The 17,561-nt window shown below is 37.0% G+C and overlaps 1 protein-coding gene across 6 annotated transcripts in view; it reads right to left on the bottom strand.

The window, feature by feature from the left end:
• Positions 1-17,561, bottom strand: part of kcnab2a (potassium voltage-gated channel subfamily A regulatory beta subunit 2a) — a 121,703-nt gene that overhangs the window by 10,100 nt on the left and 94,042 nt on the right. For all 6 annotated transcript variants that reach the window (XM_067430907.1, XM_067430909.1, XM_067430910.1 and 3 more), the window contains 8 exons: positions 9,779-9,822; positions 9,431-9,468; positions 7,856-7,935; positions 3,623-3,667; positions 2,320-2,364; positions 1,774-1,817; positions 1,596-1,682; positions 534-619 (listed from right to left, as the gene is read on the bottom strand). In XM_067430907.1, the coding sequence (XP_067287008.1) occupies positions 534-619; positions 1,596-1,682; positions 1,774-1,817; positions 2,320-2,364; positions 3,623-3,667; positions 7,856-7,935; positions 9,431-9,468; positions 9,779-9,822 (469 nt within the window). The remainder of the gene's footprint in view (positions 1-533; positions 620-1,595; positions 1,683-1,773; positions 1,818-2,319; positions 2,365-3,622; positions 3,668-7,855; positions 7,936-9,430; positions 9,469-9,778; positions 9,823-17,561) is intronic.

The raw sequence follows: 17,561 nt of genomic DNA, 5'->3' as shown, positions 1-17,561 counted from the left end.
TGCTAAGACACCATGCACAAAGAGCCCTGAGGCTCATGACGACTGTGCATGGTGTCTTAGCATGTTTCTTTTGTGCTCTCATAGAATTGTTACCCATTCACACCATTATATGACTGGCACTCCGCAACGGTTGGAGTTAAAAATCTTCATTTGTGTTCTACTGAAGAATAAAGACACCTACATGTTGGACGCATTGGGCAGATAAACATAACATTTTCATTTTTGGGTGAACTATCCCGTTAAGCAAAAATGACTTTCTTTACTTCTAATCACTATTAGCATCCTCTTGTGTCACTGGCTTTTGTCAGGCGTCCCTGAACATTCAGTCACTGTGAAACTGTCTGTCTGACTCCATGCAGTGCTGTTTTAAGTCTCCGGTCCACCCTGTATGCAAGTTTAGACTACCTCACTGACAGCACCTATTTAAACAGAAGCATCTTTAGATTCTTCAAGAGATCTTGAAAGGCTCTCGAGGAACAAAAGCAGTCGGTGGTGATGTTGATTACAGGGGTGTGAACAGGGGTGTGACTCACCATGATTTCCATTGGACTCCAGCGTGACGTGCCCCAGTACATCGCCATTCCCTGATTGATCACATGGGTCATCGCCCTCACCGTTTCTGCCAATCAGACAGCAGATTCTCAGAGATTTACAACACAATACATCATATCGTGTCATTAGAATGTGCCACTTTGGATGAACGTGTGAAATATTAACAAGAAAAAGAAAAGAAACTCGATTAATGCGAGGGAGGGGAGTTTAAATGATGAATCGCTTTCTGGATTGAGCCTGGAGAATTGAATCAATATATGTGAGGCAAAATAAACAACTCGTGTTTCAGGTCAATATGAATCTCGGCTCAAAGAAACAAAGCTTCAGATGAGGGCTGGGTACCTGATAACACACACCAGCAATGTTAAAACATCAGTCTTATGAGCTCGAGAGTCATTTACTGCTCTCACTTGACTATATGAGATCTGTCTAAAAAGCAAGCGAGAAACTGACTACTGAAGTGTCAAGCTCTTTAATGACAGGAAGAGCAGATGTCTGCAGACCCCCGAGCTGTTTGTGTTTCAACAATTGAACCGCGTGAACTTTCTAAAGGGCAGCTAGGCTAATAAAAGAAGATCAAATAACATCTTCGTCTTGGTTTTTAAAGAGCAGCAACCTCTTCACCTGAAAGCATTGGTTGAGATTTAATTCAGGCTGGCGACTTGCAAAAGGACAACAGGGCAATTTGAAAAGATCCTCTTACTTGCATTTTAAAAGTAAATACCACAAAGCAACATCTAATTTTGTATAAACTAGCTAACAAAGTTAAAAATAAAGGTTCCAAAAGGGTTTTTTTCACAGACACAGAAGAACCATTTTTTAGTTTGCCAAAGTGTTTCAGTGAACAGTTTTGTGGAATGTAAAGGTTTCATGGATGTTGGTGGTTCTCAATGGAACCATAGATGTCAATAAATAAACCTTTATTTTGAATAGTGTAATCACCTCTTCTCAAAAAGACACAATTTGAGGAATAAACTATATCTGGAGCACAAACATAATGGGATGAGTTACAGTAGAATAAATTAATTGAGATCGAGATGTACCTTCCATGGGTGTGTTGGGATCTGGTCTGTTTGCAAACACTACATCCACATATTCTAATTGCAATCTCTCCAATGATGCCTTTAAACCTACAGAGGAACAACAAATCAATTCAGCACACAGCTAAACCAGTTCTGTCAACTACTGCTCTATAATGTGTATGATTTGTGGTCTACTCACCTTCTATAATGTGTTTTCTTGACAGTCCTCTCTCCGTCTCTGCTCTAGAAAACGACAGGATTTGTACTGTTATGCAATTTTCATTTGGGCCATCTTTAGTAAATTATATTGCAAAGACATTACTTGGCTTGATACTAAAATTGAGGCCGTGATATTTTATTCAATGCAAAATATAGCACTTTATTGCAAAGATTAAGACCCATTTAATCTTAATTCTTAAGTGACACTTATACCTCCTGAACTTCAAAGTTTCAAAAGTATTATTTGTATAATACTAGAGCTGCACGATTAATAATTGAAAAGATCTTGATTCAAACACCCACTGATTACTGTGAAAGCGATCAGAGCAAATTCCCCTTTGAAAGTAACCTGAATCTGGTAAATTACATGTTACTTTGCTTGGTTGTGTATAGTATCGTAATTTCTATTTGAAAAAAATAAAAATAATTCTTCATTCTATTTTAACCTGAATTGTGCAGTTCTATATCATACCATTATTCATTTTATAATACATAAAACAATATATATATATATATATATACATACTTTCCACCCCAAAATATTTTGGTTGTAATGACTAAACTGGAGCGCCTGCAAAAAAGAAAAGGAAAATCATTTAAAATTAGGTCAGACTTTTTGAAAGGCTTTTAGAAAGTAAGAAGTTGCAAATAATTACAACAGCTGAACAGCTTGAGGTAACCATTTTAATTTCAAAGGAATGCATGTACACACACACACACACACACACACACACACACACACACACACACACGTTTACTTGGCTGTCTAAATGAGGATATACAAGACACATCTACTGGGTTTATGTAAAGCTGCATTAATTTATGCAAATGGACAGTCTAACTGGTCTCCGGCTATGCCGCCCCATACGTAACCAACTGAGATGCTCTGTGTATTCTGACACCTTTCTATCAGAACCAGCATTAACTTCTTGAGCAGTTTGAGCTCCAGTAGCTCGTCTGTTTGATCGGACCACATGGGCCAGCCTTCGCTCCACACGTGCATCAATGAGCCTTGGCCGCCCATTACCCTTTGGCCGGTTCTCCACTGTTCCTTCCTTGGAGCACTTTTGATAGATACTGACCACCACAGACCGGGAACAGCCCACAAGAGCTGCAGTTTTGGAGATGCTCTGACCGTCACTCTGATGCTCTTTGTCATCTAGCCATCACAATTTGGCCCTTGTCAAACTTGGTCAAATCCGTACACTTGCCCATTTTTCCTGCTTCTAACAGATCAACTTGTCAACAACAGGACAAAATGTTCATATAAATATATAAGTAAATAAATAAATATCACCCATATACACACACAGGACATAAATAAGCTATGTCTCTGCAGAGGTGAGGGGTTGTGTGCCCTGATATTGATGCGCACTGACTAGCAGGATGACTAAGCAGCACAACCACACACACACACACACACACACACACACACACACACACACACACACACACACACACACGTGCAGATCCTGTCCAGCAGGGAGCTCAGTTATGCTTTATCTCATTATGCAGAAACAGTGAGAGCCCACCCTGCTTTAAATTATAATATCTTAACAAGGGCTTTTATTAACCATGAACTTCCTTTAACCTGTGTTACATTACCCAAACATATATCAGGACATCAACTGCACAACAAACACACACAACCTCTCTATAATTCAATATCTAGATGGGACATCTACGTGGTTAGCGGGGCTTTAATAATTTATATTTTTGCCTGTCTTGGGTTGCGGTGGCACAATCTCTGAGGCACTGGGCCGAGTTATCAGCACAAGATAAGAGACGGCCTAAGGAAATGAAAAGCTGTATGCTGTTAATGAACATACCTCCATCCTTTCTTCTTTATGATGTTGCCCAGCACCATCTCCGCCCTGCAACAGAAAACCAGATGGTTATCGGACTAATCCGTCATCTTATTGACATCTACAGACAACAAAACAGGCCACTGAAGGGATATCGCAAAGTGTAGTAAATCACCTCTTTTAAAGACAGCAATATGAACAATACATTCATATAAATAAAAAAAACACAAATGACCGGCAAAAGACTGCAATACTTTTTATGAAAACATACCAAGTGTATTTTAATATTCAGGACGGTTTCATATAAAAGCAATAAAAACTAGGGTTGGGTATTGACACAAATTTCATAATTGAATTATATTCTATATTGGATTCATTTGGATATATATCATGTACAGTACATGTACATGTTTTAAGCATCTCTTTCAACTAATGCACCTCTCTAGAGATTTTTTTTTAGCTATCCTGATGCAAACAGCTGTATATTAAATGTCTAATATATTCCACCTGGCTTTGATTGGTCATGTCATGCAGCAGTTTGCATTCAGCATGGACATTACAATGCTCCTGCTTAGGATACGCTGTAAACCTCAGAAAGAACATTCATGGATTATTCATGGACTATGATCATTATCACGAAACCCCCCCCCCATAAACTGCACCCCATAAACTGCATGTTTTTTTTTTTAAACCAAGGGTTTTTTTAATACAGCAAGTGTGGCTGGCTTTACACAATTTCTGAAATTCTGGATGCTCAAAGACTTTTGGTTCCTTTGTAACATGCGTTAGTTAAAACTGGGGCTACACAAGACTAACATCTCCAGTAACAGTTGGAGTGTGTGCAAACATTTAAAGAGATGTGAATGAGTAATTAACAAAGGCTGGGTGCTAAAAGCATCTTTAACTCCCTGAAAAGTGTGCCTCCTTTATATATTCGCAGACAGGGAGGAGTGTCGGTAACAGCCTGGAGACTAAAAGGCTCTCTGGCAGCCATTAGTGCTGCTGAAGGTGCTAATTGGGCCCAATGAGGATACAGTTCGGGCTGTGATTTTCCCAGTGATTGAGATCTCCCCCAGGCCGTACACCAGTCAATTCAATGAACCGTTGTGCTTTAATTCAGTCGACACTCCTGGACACCACAAATCCCACCCCTGCTTTACCATTAATCTCTCTTAAAAATCCTTCTGGAATCTTTATTCTTTCATATGTGGCATGTTATGGGAAGACAGGGAATATTAAAGAACTGTTTACTAAGAAAATCCAGCAATTTTGCACCACCTCTTTAGTGCCGTATTTAGTTTGCCGTATATAGTGAAAGTGAATGAAGTAAGATGCTGCCACACTTCAAAAACAACAAATGCTACAACATCTATGCTCATTCACTTTCATCAAATGGAAAAGAGCAGTTTGAAAGTCCTTTGTATTTGCACAAAATATATTTTTTATTTATTTGGATAATAAATAATTCAGTTAATTTTCCTTGTTGGGTGAACAACTGACCCTTAAACTGAAGTTAGTGGGAAATGTTTTCATTAATAAATCTGAAGTAAAATAAAATGAATGTCAAATGAAAAACTATTTAAATTACCTTGGCAACTAATTAAATAAAGGTTAAAGTACTAAAATGAATAAAACTGAAATAGAACTAAAACAAAAAAACAATTTTACAAACATACTAAATAATAATAAACTAATATCCATCCGGTGAACCAACATTTCCATTTATTTTCTTATGGAGGAACAGGTCCAAATGTAAATATATAATATGCAAGTTTTTCATAGCACTCAAGGAATGATCATCATTATGATCAAATAAACCCAAGCAAATCCAACAAAGCAAACCTGCTCACTGTTAATAATCTGTCTTCTACTGTATATGTATGGCTGTGTGCATATAATGAAATTATGCAATATTATAAAAATATTTGATTTCAGAAAAGATGTGATTGACCAGTCAGAAACAAGTATTCCAGCGTTGTGTAATCAATCGCTCAAAAAGAAGGATGAACAATGATAGTGTTATTTAAAACTGATCCAGGCTTTACAAGAAAACAGAAAGCTGTTGTGCTTTGATTTGGTAGTTATTAGCTGAAAAGAGTGGTTCATTAATCCACATGAATGTACGGCCCAGTGCTACACCGCACTTTCTAAAAAAACTTCAAACGAGATTCCATGAGATGGGAGTTGTTCATCTTCATGAGGATATCTGAATATGCATGCTAGTGTGCTTGTGTTAGCATGCCGAACCGAGACGGAGATGGACACAGATGTGCGAGGGGGCGGCTCAGCCTGTGTTTTTGTTTGCTTGTGTGAGGGAGAGAAAGGTGACATAAGCTGATGTGCACATGCAAGGGCAGATGCACGAGTGTATGTGCCAGCACATATGTGTGTGTATTTGCTGATGCAAGCATTTTGTTGATATATATTTAAGCAGATGTGTTTGTACCGTTACGGCACGTGGTTTAAACACACTGCATTGACCGCAGCTGTATGGTAAATGCTGCCAGATCAGGGTTTATTCCAAACGGGTAAATAAAACAGACCTTCCCACTCTCATGTCTTCCCACTCCTCTCCCCCATCAGCGCCGCCCACGCCCAGTGCCTATCTAATGACAGAGCTTGCTATCCTCAGCTAATTTACACAGTTTATTTAGGAAACATCATGTGTCAACTTTCCTTGTTTAGAGGAAGGAAAACGTGTCTAATATGGATTCACAGCACTGTAGGGAATAACAGCTGAAAATAACCCATCGATTTACATGCACGTTACTGTCAGGATACAAATTGCTCAAATTGAAAATACACTGCATCTCAGCAGCAGGGTCAAAAATTAAGACAAACATGACCTTAAGATGTTTACCTAGGATCCCTAACATACTTATATCAGTATTTGATATATAGTAGATTTAATAAAAAATAATATTACAATGTAATATTATTCTGTTCAATATAATTCAAATATATTATATTTATGAGATTGCACATTTTGCTAGACCTACACAAAAATGAAAAATAAATGGTATTTTTGGGTCACTACAACTGTTATTTCCTCGTTCTCGATTGAAACATGGACATATATGATGCTCATGGCATCAGTTTATGTCAAGTAATTATATTCATTAAGAGCGTATATTCCTTATTGCACGCACCTGCAATGCGATTATAACGGGATTTTGGCAATATTGAGATTATTGTCGGTTCTACACAGATGCCTTATGTTGTTCACACACAACTTCATGAATGAACTAGTTAATAGATTAACTAATGTTAACTAATGAGCATTATTCTAAAAGTGTTACCTGTGAACTTATTCTGAAGTGGTCTCTTATCCAAATCCCTTAACTCTGTCAACATAACTCCGCGCAGTCTCCGCTCCATATCTTCATCCAGACAATGTGAAGAACAGCGCCAAATATCCAGCAAATCCAAAAACTGATTGCCGAGCTTCATCTTGCTCAAAGCTGATAAACCTCACTTGTTTGAAACATTAAGAGATCCTATAATTTCCAGATTCAACTATAAGTAATATTCAGTCAGTCTGAAAACTGTGATATTTGGCATAAAAGTTAATGCACATGACAGTTTAGAGCTCTTTTTTTGATCTGGCAGCTTTGCACTGAGTCTTTATGACAAGTTCAACACAAACTCCCACGCAAGACACAGACGAGGAACACCATTTCCAATGAAGCCCTGGGTCAGCTGCCATTTAAATGTGCATTCACCTTTTGAAATGACCCATAGTTTTAAAGAAAACTTGAGGAAAGTTAATGCTAAAAGAATCAAATGAACTTGAAAACTGACAACTAGATTTGACATTTTATAAAGAGAATCACCAGCACCAAAATGCTACAGTGCTGTGAATAGTTGCTTTTTTTGTGCCTAGGTTACTAGGGTGTTCCTGATAGTTACTAGGGTGTTCCTGAAAGTTACTAGGGTGTTGTTAGGGTGATTTTTATTGCCTAAAGTGGTACGGCTTGAAGTATCATTCATGTCTGTAGCAAAAACATTTCAAGTTTAATAGTTATTTGAGTAAACCCCTGACACAAACTAATACTAATATGAACAAACGTTACCAATATCTGAAATAAAAATAACACAAAAGTGGTCTGTAAATGTGTATCCTATGTACCCTTCTTCAAATATTAAATTACATTACTTAACTATACAAGATAAACAAAAGAACATATTTCAGCACATGGCAATACTGCAGTCTTTATTTTGATGGGGTGAGCTGTGTGTTCATTTTGGCGCACTCACTTTCCAGCAGCGTAGACCTCTGCCGTGTCGAACAGATTTATCCCGTTCTCATACGCCAGAGTCATCAGCTGCTCTGCCATCTGTCAGGAGGATGGAAGGGAGAGGAGGGAATCCAGCATTCAAGGTGTTGCAGTCTATTCAATTATTAAAAGCTGTTTTCTGCATTGTGCCATTCTAAGTCATCTTTAATGTGTTAAAGTACATTTATAGTGCATGCTGGTAATGAAACACTACTGCATGCTAAATAGTGCATAAGCAGACAAGAATTACATCCATCTTTGAATATTTAATATCAAAACACACAAAAAAAAACAGTGATACATCCACCAAAGAGTGGTGTTAAAAACTATGTTCAGTTGAACTGTGGTTCATGGAAGAATACCATATAATCACATTGGTTTTTCTTAGTAAATTTACACTGAAAAACACAGATTCTAGGAATATACACCAAGAAATTGTACATTAAATAACGTTTTTTGTAAAACTGTGTTTTTAAAGAAATCTGAGGATTTTTTTTTCAGCCTTCAATTTAAAAAAGTAAATTTAGGATGTTTTATACATTTTAAGGATCCACAGACACAGTTTAAGCAAGGATTAATTTACCCGAAAAAGAAAATATTTTCATAATTTTACCAACCATCATTATTTCTGATTCTAAACCAGTTTTCTTTCATGATATTTAATTCAAAACATTCATGTGTTTTGCTGCAGCTGAGAGAGCATTTACTGTTGACATCACTTGGGTGCACAGCGCCTTGGGGTGCCACAGGTTTGAATGACCACGAGTAAATGAGACTTAAAAGCTGATTTTCACTGAAAGTCACACTGTATAAAATTGTCATTTTAATTGTAAAAGACTGTAAACACTTGACAGTAAAAACCTGTTAATAGATTAACAGTAAATTCCCGTACAGTATAATGGAAAAAACTATATTACTTCTAACCTTACAATTTGTAATTTTACAGTAAAATAATGTTAAAAGTACTATTTTTGGAAGTTAAAAGAACAAATCATCTTGTAATTTACAGTGGAAAATGGTAAACTGACAGTCTCAGTATTCCCTGTATGATACTTCACATTTGATGGGTTTTAATTTGAACTCTTTCCCCACAAACATTTTTTTTAAAAGTTATCCCGCCAGTGTTTTCGGCCATTTTCTCAAAAATGTGATTTCCCCCAGAATAATATCTGAATATGCTATATATATATATATATATATATATATATATATATATATATATATATATATATATATATATATATATATATATATATATATATTTTATATACTTTGTTTTATTCTAGCTTCATGCATTCAAAATTTTGAGACTGTCAAAGACAAGAGTAAAATCTCATCAATGGCAGGGAAGCTTTTTCCCATTATAGACAAAATAGCGCGCCAATGGCGAGGAAAGAGGTAAATAATTGATTTCGCGTATCAGTTTTGTAAATCAGTTTTAGTTACATCTAGTCATTAAAATGAATGTTTTTTTTGCATTATTTTAGTTTGTTACAATAATAGTGTTGTCTGTAAGTGCTCACAAGAATTTCAAATTTCACATCAGGACTCATACCTCATCTGTGATCTGTCCTCCAAACGTCACCCATGTTCCTGTAAAGAGATCTAGAATCAGTCACTGCTTTTCACAAGATAAACCAGGTTTAAATGATGATCAGTGATCCACCAATGACACTAAAGAGTAAAGCCGTAAGATGAAGCTACAGATAAAATAGATAATCTTTAATGCCCTGCTGAAGAGAAAAGAACAACACTGACAGGATGGTGGTGACTTCAGTGTCTAGCACTAATAGCATCTGGTAGTTTGAGGAATAATCATCTTGTGAAAACGAAACTACAAAAGCTTGTATTGTTTGCTACAGTTCTTTGTCTACTTTATAACAGACCTTGATCAAGAACTCACCTAATCCAAGACATGAGACTCTCAGACCAGACTTCCCCAAGTTTCTGGAAAAAAGGAAATAAAGACAATGTTTAACGGGTTTTGCCCTGCTTTCTTTATCATTTTGTTCAATCTAGAAGTCAGCGTGAGATCATTGCATTACAAAATTAGATTTTTCAGCTTCGGCTATCCCAACCTAATTTCTCAGCAAAAAAAAAAAAAAAAAAAAATCTGTTCCAAAACCTAGCGATATGCTTATCTTGACTGCATTTTAATGGGAAAAGTTTTGTTCCCAAAGCCAGACTTTTAAGAAATCGTCTTTTGTACAAAATCAAATTAAGCAATTCATATTATTAATTATAAATATATTTATAATTTAATTAATTAATTATAAATATTAAATAATTGGTTTAAAAAATATAAACAATTTGATAAATATATTTATATTAAATCCATTATGAAATAAGTTATGTATAAATTAAAATAACAAAAATAGGCTAAATAGTTTACAATATTTAACGCCAAATTTGAGCTCAGATTTTCACACCAATAGCTTAGCAACATTATAAACTCAAACGATGGTTGAGATTGCAAGGCAGCTCACTGGGTTTGAGAACAGAGCTACAGTCTTCATCACACCAGAAAAGCAATGAGAAGGATTTCAGTTCCTCTATGGCCACAGCCTGAGCCCTGTAGATGCCACTGGGGCAGCTAGAGGTGCATGTGGAGTTTGTAAGTCATCCTGCTGATTGGTACATCATGGGGAAAATGACACTTAGCAGTGCCTGAGGGCAGATTACTGACCCCCAGGGGCTTCTGGGAGCGAGGAAGAGTGTGGAGCGAGCAGCTATAATGAAGAGAACCAGCACAGAGTCACATGAGAGAGGTTTACCATCCTCTGAAAGAGAGCACACAGCATCTCAGAGGACAGAAGTGCTCACACTGCAGGAATTTCAACCCAACTTTCTTTTGTTTACTTTTTATTTAAGCCTTCATTTTTTTCATTTTAATGCCAAGAAAACTGGTGCGCAAGTTTTGGTAAGATGAGCACAAAATTTGTAAACGTTCACAGTTAAAAAAAACTAAAGATTAGAACATATAAACAATGGATGTGTGCCACAGATTTTTCAAATGACAAAAACAGCAGAACGGCATTAACTTTTCTCCATGTTTGTGCGTATTAGGGCTAGAGGATTTCAAAAAAAATTTTTTTTTTAAACATTCAAAGTTCTTCTTTAGTGCCTTAAAATGTTCACTGTCTCCATGTGGCATTACAGACAAGAAAACTTGGCTATGGAATGTTAATTTGATGCATTACTATATTACTATATTCAACAATATGAAAAATATTTGTGTACTGAAATACACTTATAAATATTTATTGGAAAAAGTATTGAAATATTTTGAATGTACCGTACTTGGCAACAAATGGCAAATTGAGAGATACAACCCAGCCCTAGTTTATGGTGTGTGCATACTCAAGCATGTACATGAATAAAGAAGTGTAACTGGGATTAGGGATGATATATGAAGCTGTCTGTGTGTGTAGGAGTGCAAGGCATGTATGTGCGTGTTTCTGCAAGAGTGTGTAGGTTTGTGTGTGTGTGTGTGTTTGTGTAGGGGTGTCTATGTTGGTTTAGAAACTTGTAGGTGTCCTGTGGCAGAATGCAATGAAAGACAGACCACAGTGCGCCACACACTGCATTGGATCAAAAAAGTAACCTGCAGAACGGACATTTCATGAGATCCTATTGATAGAAGCATTTGCTGGGAAGTTTAATACGGCTAGCAAATTTCCAGGCACCTCAGCACAAAGGTTCAAACAGAAATGTTTAGTGAATTTTTAACCACGGTCTCCTGTAGACATTTGGGATTCTTAAAGTTAATAAGCAAATGTCTTTATCTGCCAGGCATAATTCACAAGGGGGGAAAGAATGCGCATCTGCTCAAATTTATTTTGCAATTAACAGTAAAAAAGTGAAGAGCATGTGGTTAATCAACAATGGGCAGGTCCGTGTCAAAAAGTTAGTAACTCTTTAATTAGACCTCGCAGTGAGACAGATAATATGCAATACGGTTCAGTTAATTCAGTGTGAATATTTAATTTTGCCACAGTATAGCACAGTCAAACCATCTTAAATATGAAGCGTGTAATTTCTGCACCATACAGTTATCAGATTATGTTGCCCCCAAACCTGGTTGAGCCAATGTTGCTGCGTGATGTTAGGATGCTCAGAAAAATCATGTTTCATGAACATTATGAAATGAAATCATGTTTTGGAGGCAAAAAAAAATCTCAGGTGTGCTAATAATTTTGGCCACCACTACTGTATATACGCATGTGTTGTACATGACAGAAGGGAATGTTAGAATACATTATATTTATTTCCAAGAACTTTATAAGCTGGAAAATTGCTAACTTTATGGGATTTGAAATCAAGATTAAATCACAGGATGTACTCCATAATAAAAAAAAGGCCCTCAAAAGTTATTAAAAATGCAAAAGCAAATGTATGGCATTTATTTGTGCACTGAAATACAGACACTAAATGTTTTGTGTGCATTTGTGTAATGCACAGTAAGCAAATAAAATGTGCAATTACACATTGCAGAGGGATTTCGTAAACATCTGATACATTGTTAACACCTTTATAGCTAAAATAAAACTGAACCGATCATAGTTGTTTTCTCTCCACAGCTTTCAAATCATTCACGAGAAATAAAATTGCCATGAAATCTTACAAGACTTTTTGTATGTAATAACAAAGTGAAGCATAATAACAGTAATTTAACAGTACAACATAATAGTATTTTTTGTCAGTGCACTGTATTGTTCAATACTGATCTTAATGGAAATGACTCTGTTGCTATGGTTACCTTCTAAAGCGAACTAGACTTCAGGTCGAGAACATCTATTGGTAAATATATGCATTTTGACTAACTTGTAATCAAACCTTTGGGGTTTACAAAAAAACGCAGCTGAAACTGACATTGAAAACTGATTTGAATATACAAATATGCACATTTTAAGACCCTCCAAACTTTAACTTTCTTCCAAACTCCCTATAATTCACACCCTGTAGAGGTTTTAGCCCACACTAAGAAAACAAAAAACTAAAACCACTGTGTTTTTGCATGATAGCCATTCAATACAGTATTACACTGTTCGGCGTGACATCGTTCACATGTCAAAGCAGTCTCATCTCAGGCTGCCAATAATGAGTCTGAAGAGTTTATTCTCCTCATTATATGCAGCAATTACCACCCCGTAGGAAACAAACAATACGCCACTGATAAATTCCAAGGCTGTTTATGATTCATTCATTGGTTGTGCCTTTGCTGATAATATGTACAGTGAATAAGATCTGAGATATGGAGATCAGATGAGGGCTCCTTTCGTGGTTTGATGTTTGTGACATCAAAAAGTATCCCTAACATGATTAGTACAGATTAAACCGGAACTCTACTGCTGCCTACACCAATAAACGCATGACTGAAGCTGTGTAACTGTGTCACGGCAGCTCATATAATAACCCGATCCAGTTAAAAGAGTGCTGGACTGAAGGTACGAGTAAATTAAAAGACAATTTGGTGGAACATTTTCAGGGCCAGTAAACTTTGGAATATGCTACAGTGTTACTGCTTCCTTGTTGTCAGTGTTGTGTTGAATATTTCACAGGCTGGATCTGAATACTGCATGATGGACGGTGGCCCAGTCACAACTCGAGCCAGGTGCAGCACTGGAGATTGGGTTTGCCAGGAGTCAGCAGAGATCAAGCCAGAGGTCAATAAATGTTACCTTTGCCTTTTAGTCGGGTTAACGATATGCAGAGAACACGGACGGTCAGGTTTGTTTACGAAGCAAAAGGAGTTCAACTTTTCAGAGTTCGGATGACTTCGGTCTCTGTAGGATTGTGCCTGCCACCACCTGCTTCAGTCAGTTTCTGAACTCAAAAGATCAGGACATCTCACTCTAAAAGTAGAACATTATTGGTCAAAATACACATTTGTAAAGAAAACCAATTCCTGCAGTACATTTGAGTACATCTTTCCACTTCAAAAATTTCACATTTTTGTAATTATTTGTAAACTTCCTGAAGGAAAATGGGTTCTACACCAATTTTTCTTCTCAGCACACATTTGTTAGGCATTAAAGGAATAGTTCACCCCAAAATGTCAATTCTGTCATCATTTACTCATATCTTTCTAAATGGTAGATCTTCTACACAATAGGGTTTTACATAAATGACATCAAATGCTATTGGTTCCAATGCTATAATTTGCCATATTTGAAGTAAATACAAAGACATTGCATGACTTCAAGAGACTTGGAATATAGTGAACAAGTCAAATTCCCTGCTTTTTGATGCTTAAGGGTGAATAAATGATGACAAAATGTCAATTTTTAGGTGAACTACTCCTTTAAGTCAAATGCATCTTACATGACCAAATGGTAACCAACTGGCCCCTTTGAAATAGTGTACAAGCCTTGCTGTTACTGTATGAGTTATTATTGGCAGGTTAAAAGGTCATGGAAGACTATTTTTTTAAGGAATCTGCAGAGGGTAATGTGATGAATTATATGTACAACATTCTTTCATCCGTGCACAATACTCTGATGGCTGCCTCGTGCAGATTTGTTCTATGAAATTTGTGTTTATGTAAGAGCAATTCAGACTGTGAGCATGCCTCCTACACCCTGTTCTAAAAGCAGTTGCTCTACCTGAGAACGGCTTCAGCTCGAGTCAAAAATAAGTTCCATCTCAAATCCCACATCTTTTCCTCTTCTCCACCAACACCACCCCTTTTCCCACAGCCTCCACACACACTTTGTGAATAAGAGGTCATGTTACCATTATCAGGGTTATGAAGCGGCCCACACAGAACCTGCACATGCACAATTTCACTGAAAGCTCCCTAGATCTTAAGAACTGGAACGCCCATGGTTCAAAGTTCAACAATTCCCTCCAATTCAGGATAAACAGGATGGATACACCCATATATTTAAAAAAGGCTTTATGTATGTTGCTGCCTTGACATTAACAACTCTCACAAATGTGATTCATTTATTTAATGTAACGACAATGTTCAAAATTTTGAGGTCAGTAAGATTTTTTTATATTTTTTTAGTCTTGTGTTCCCAAAGGCTCCATTTAGTAGGTTAGGTAGGTTATAGTAGGTTTATATGTATAGTACATGATATTTACTGGTAGTAGTGTATGTATATAGAGTATATAATACTCTCTGAAATTAGCTTTCAGAAAAAACACTGAAATAAAGAACATAACATTTAGGAGCTGTATGTTGTGCTTTAATGGGTAACTAAACCCTAAACCAACTTTTTTTAGTTAATGGTCTGCAAGACTGGGGCTTTATTAATGCTGTTTATTGATTCGAGTAAATGTTTTGGCATTTGGGTATAAAGTGTTTTAATTCTATAATATATGGTGTAAAAACGTCTTAGTGCTGCCCTCTTAAGGTTGAACGGTGGCTACTGCAGGCGAATTTTCCTATTGGACGTTGTGGTGCTTCGTGACGTAGGATGGTACTTCCAACGGCTCACTACCACGCCCCTGGCACGAGCTCACCACGCCCTAAGAAATGTTTTCCGTGATCACATGATGAGAACGGCTTCAGTCCAGTATGAGCGCTCATGTTACATGAAGTAAAAACATTATGAATGAAACTCTCGTCACTTGCTTTCAACATCCTAATGAAGAAAATACAGATAAATAATGCAGTTGTAAGTACATGTTAAGCTTTTCTTCTGATATTTTTGCCACCCGTCATGTCTACAGATAATTTTCATACTCAGACGCTTTCAGACAAACCCTGACACGCAAATGGTTGCCGTGGTAACGAACAACAAATCCGTAACGTGCTAGACTGCTGGCGTATGTAGTCTAACTTTTATTTGAGGAAATCTGTTGTAATAGGCTATTAGGTTTGAACTTATTGGTCCTGCGCTTTTTTAGTGACATTCAGTATAAGGATATGACTGTTCAGTGTTCATAGATTAGTTAGTGATCTCATTCTCTCTTGCGCTGCTGCTTTGCTGGCATGAATGAATGAATGGAGGAGCATCGTCAGCATCGGGAGTTAACGCAGTTTGAGCCAGCGGCTCGATTGATAAGGCTCTGTGTCTACAGACATTTCGCCCTCCTCCACTTCAGGTGAAGGTGGTGGAGAAAAGTCCTCTACTTAGTTCACCGCTCTGTTGCAAAGCTACTGTCCTCACTCCAGTCACTTTGCATCTTTGCGAGTCTGACATCTGTCAAACAAGTTGTCACTACGGGTCTCAGGTGCACGCCCCCCCGCTCAGCCCCGCCCTAGTCTCGTCCCCGCTGGGCTTTGCCCAATTTTGCAGCATTTTTCAAATATTGCCAGTGGGCGGAGTTAGGCTGTGAACAGTTTATATACCCTTGTCTATTTAACATACCCTTGTATGTTTAATATACCCTTGTCATATTAAAGGGTAACATGGTTACCCTTTAATTTGACAAGGGTATATTAAGTTCATTTTAAGGAACAACACCCTTTATGGAGGCTTTAAATAACACCCACAAAAGGTCATAAATAGTCATTCAGTCGAACAGTATCATTTTTAACAGTTAATCTCAGTAGCTTCTTGCATGCAAAATGCCCAACACAGATAACAGAGCCACCATGAATCTGTTTGCAGTCCATTGTACTTCTGTAATGTGAAGTATTGATTAATCCCTGTCTGCAACACTGCTGGAACCCACTGACTGAAACTCAAGCTCCTGTCGTGACGTCAGCTAAAACCCAAATCATTTCAGCAGAGTTTTGATGAGAGATTATGAAAACTTTTAGAAATGTGTGAGAACTAATGAATTGTGTTCAATAACACCAGAAACGTGGATTAAATAGAGCCAATTTTGACTGCACGGTATTCAAATTATTCAGATTTTGTTCTCTGAACAGGAGCATTACTCAACGAAAAGTACACAATTAAATGGTTCAATCTTTTTTGAAGGCAAAAACGTAGTCCACCACATCAACCCAACAAATTAGCAGGGAGATGAATAAAAGCGTTATTTCTGGTAGAGCCCTGTCGGGATTAATAAATCTATTCCTAGAACGCGATGATAACGACAAAGACATTGTGCCGCCAGTGAAAATCAACACGTTCTTAAAGCGCAAACATGCAAACCTTAATTAAAAGCTATCAGCACTGCACAGAGAGCAGAACATACAGCCATCCATCCTTAGTTCAGAGGCATTACAAAGCATCCGCTATCAGATTGAAGGATTACACATACACACTCCTCAAGCCTTAAATAGAAATGCACATGTGAGACGTTTATAGCATTTATAGTGGTATTGTGTGGCTTTGTAAAAGCAAATGCTGTGGTTTGTTCCTCACAAACATTCATCAGGTATTATTTCATGTGGGAGTGAGTCTGAACTAAAGGTAGTATCAGTTAAAGTGAAATCCAGAAGTGCAATAAAATCTCTACACACGCCTACTCTTTAACGCCTTAACACTCTAACACTCAATGCGCCGTCTTATATTTCTCAACACTTCATCTCAGAACCTCCAATTATGCTTTGCACATGCTATCATGCTATTTAAGTGTGTTAGGTGCATCTCAGTTATACAAGTCATCTTATAAACACTGAAGACATTGAATGTTTCCACAGGAAACCTTTTACATTAATTATTATGAATAATAATAATATATAAAAAAAGCATATGATCACGGTCTCATTGTTAGAATTAGCTTAGAAATTATACAGTAGACTGAATGAAAATATTTTGTTTGTACAGTATATGACCTTC

Source organism: Pseudorasbora parva, chromosome 22 (genome assembly GCF_024679245.1).
Source record: "Pseudorasbora parva isolate DD20220531a chromosome 22, ASM2467924v1, whole genome shotgun sequence".
NCBI classification, from domain to species: Eukaryota; Metazoa; Chordata; class Actinopteri; order Cypriniformes; family Gobionidae; genus Pseudorasbora; species Pseudorasbora parva.
The sequence above is the reverse complement of the archived record's forward strand: the minus strand, read 5'-3'. Positions and strand labels throughout refer to the sequence as shown.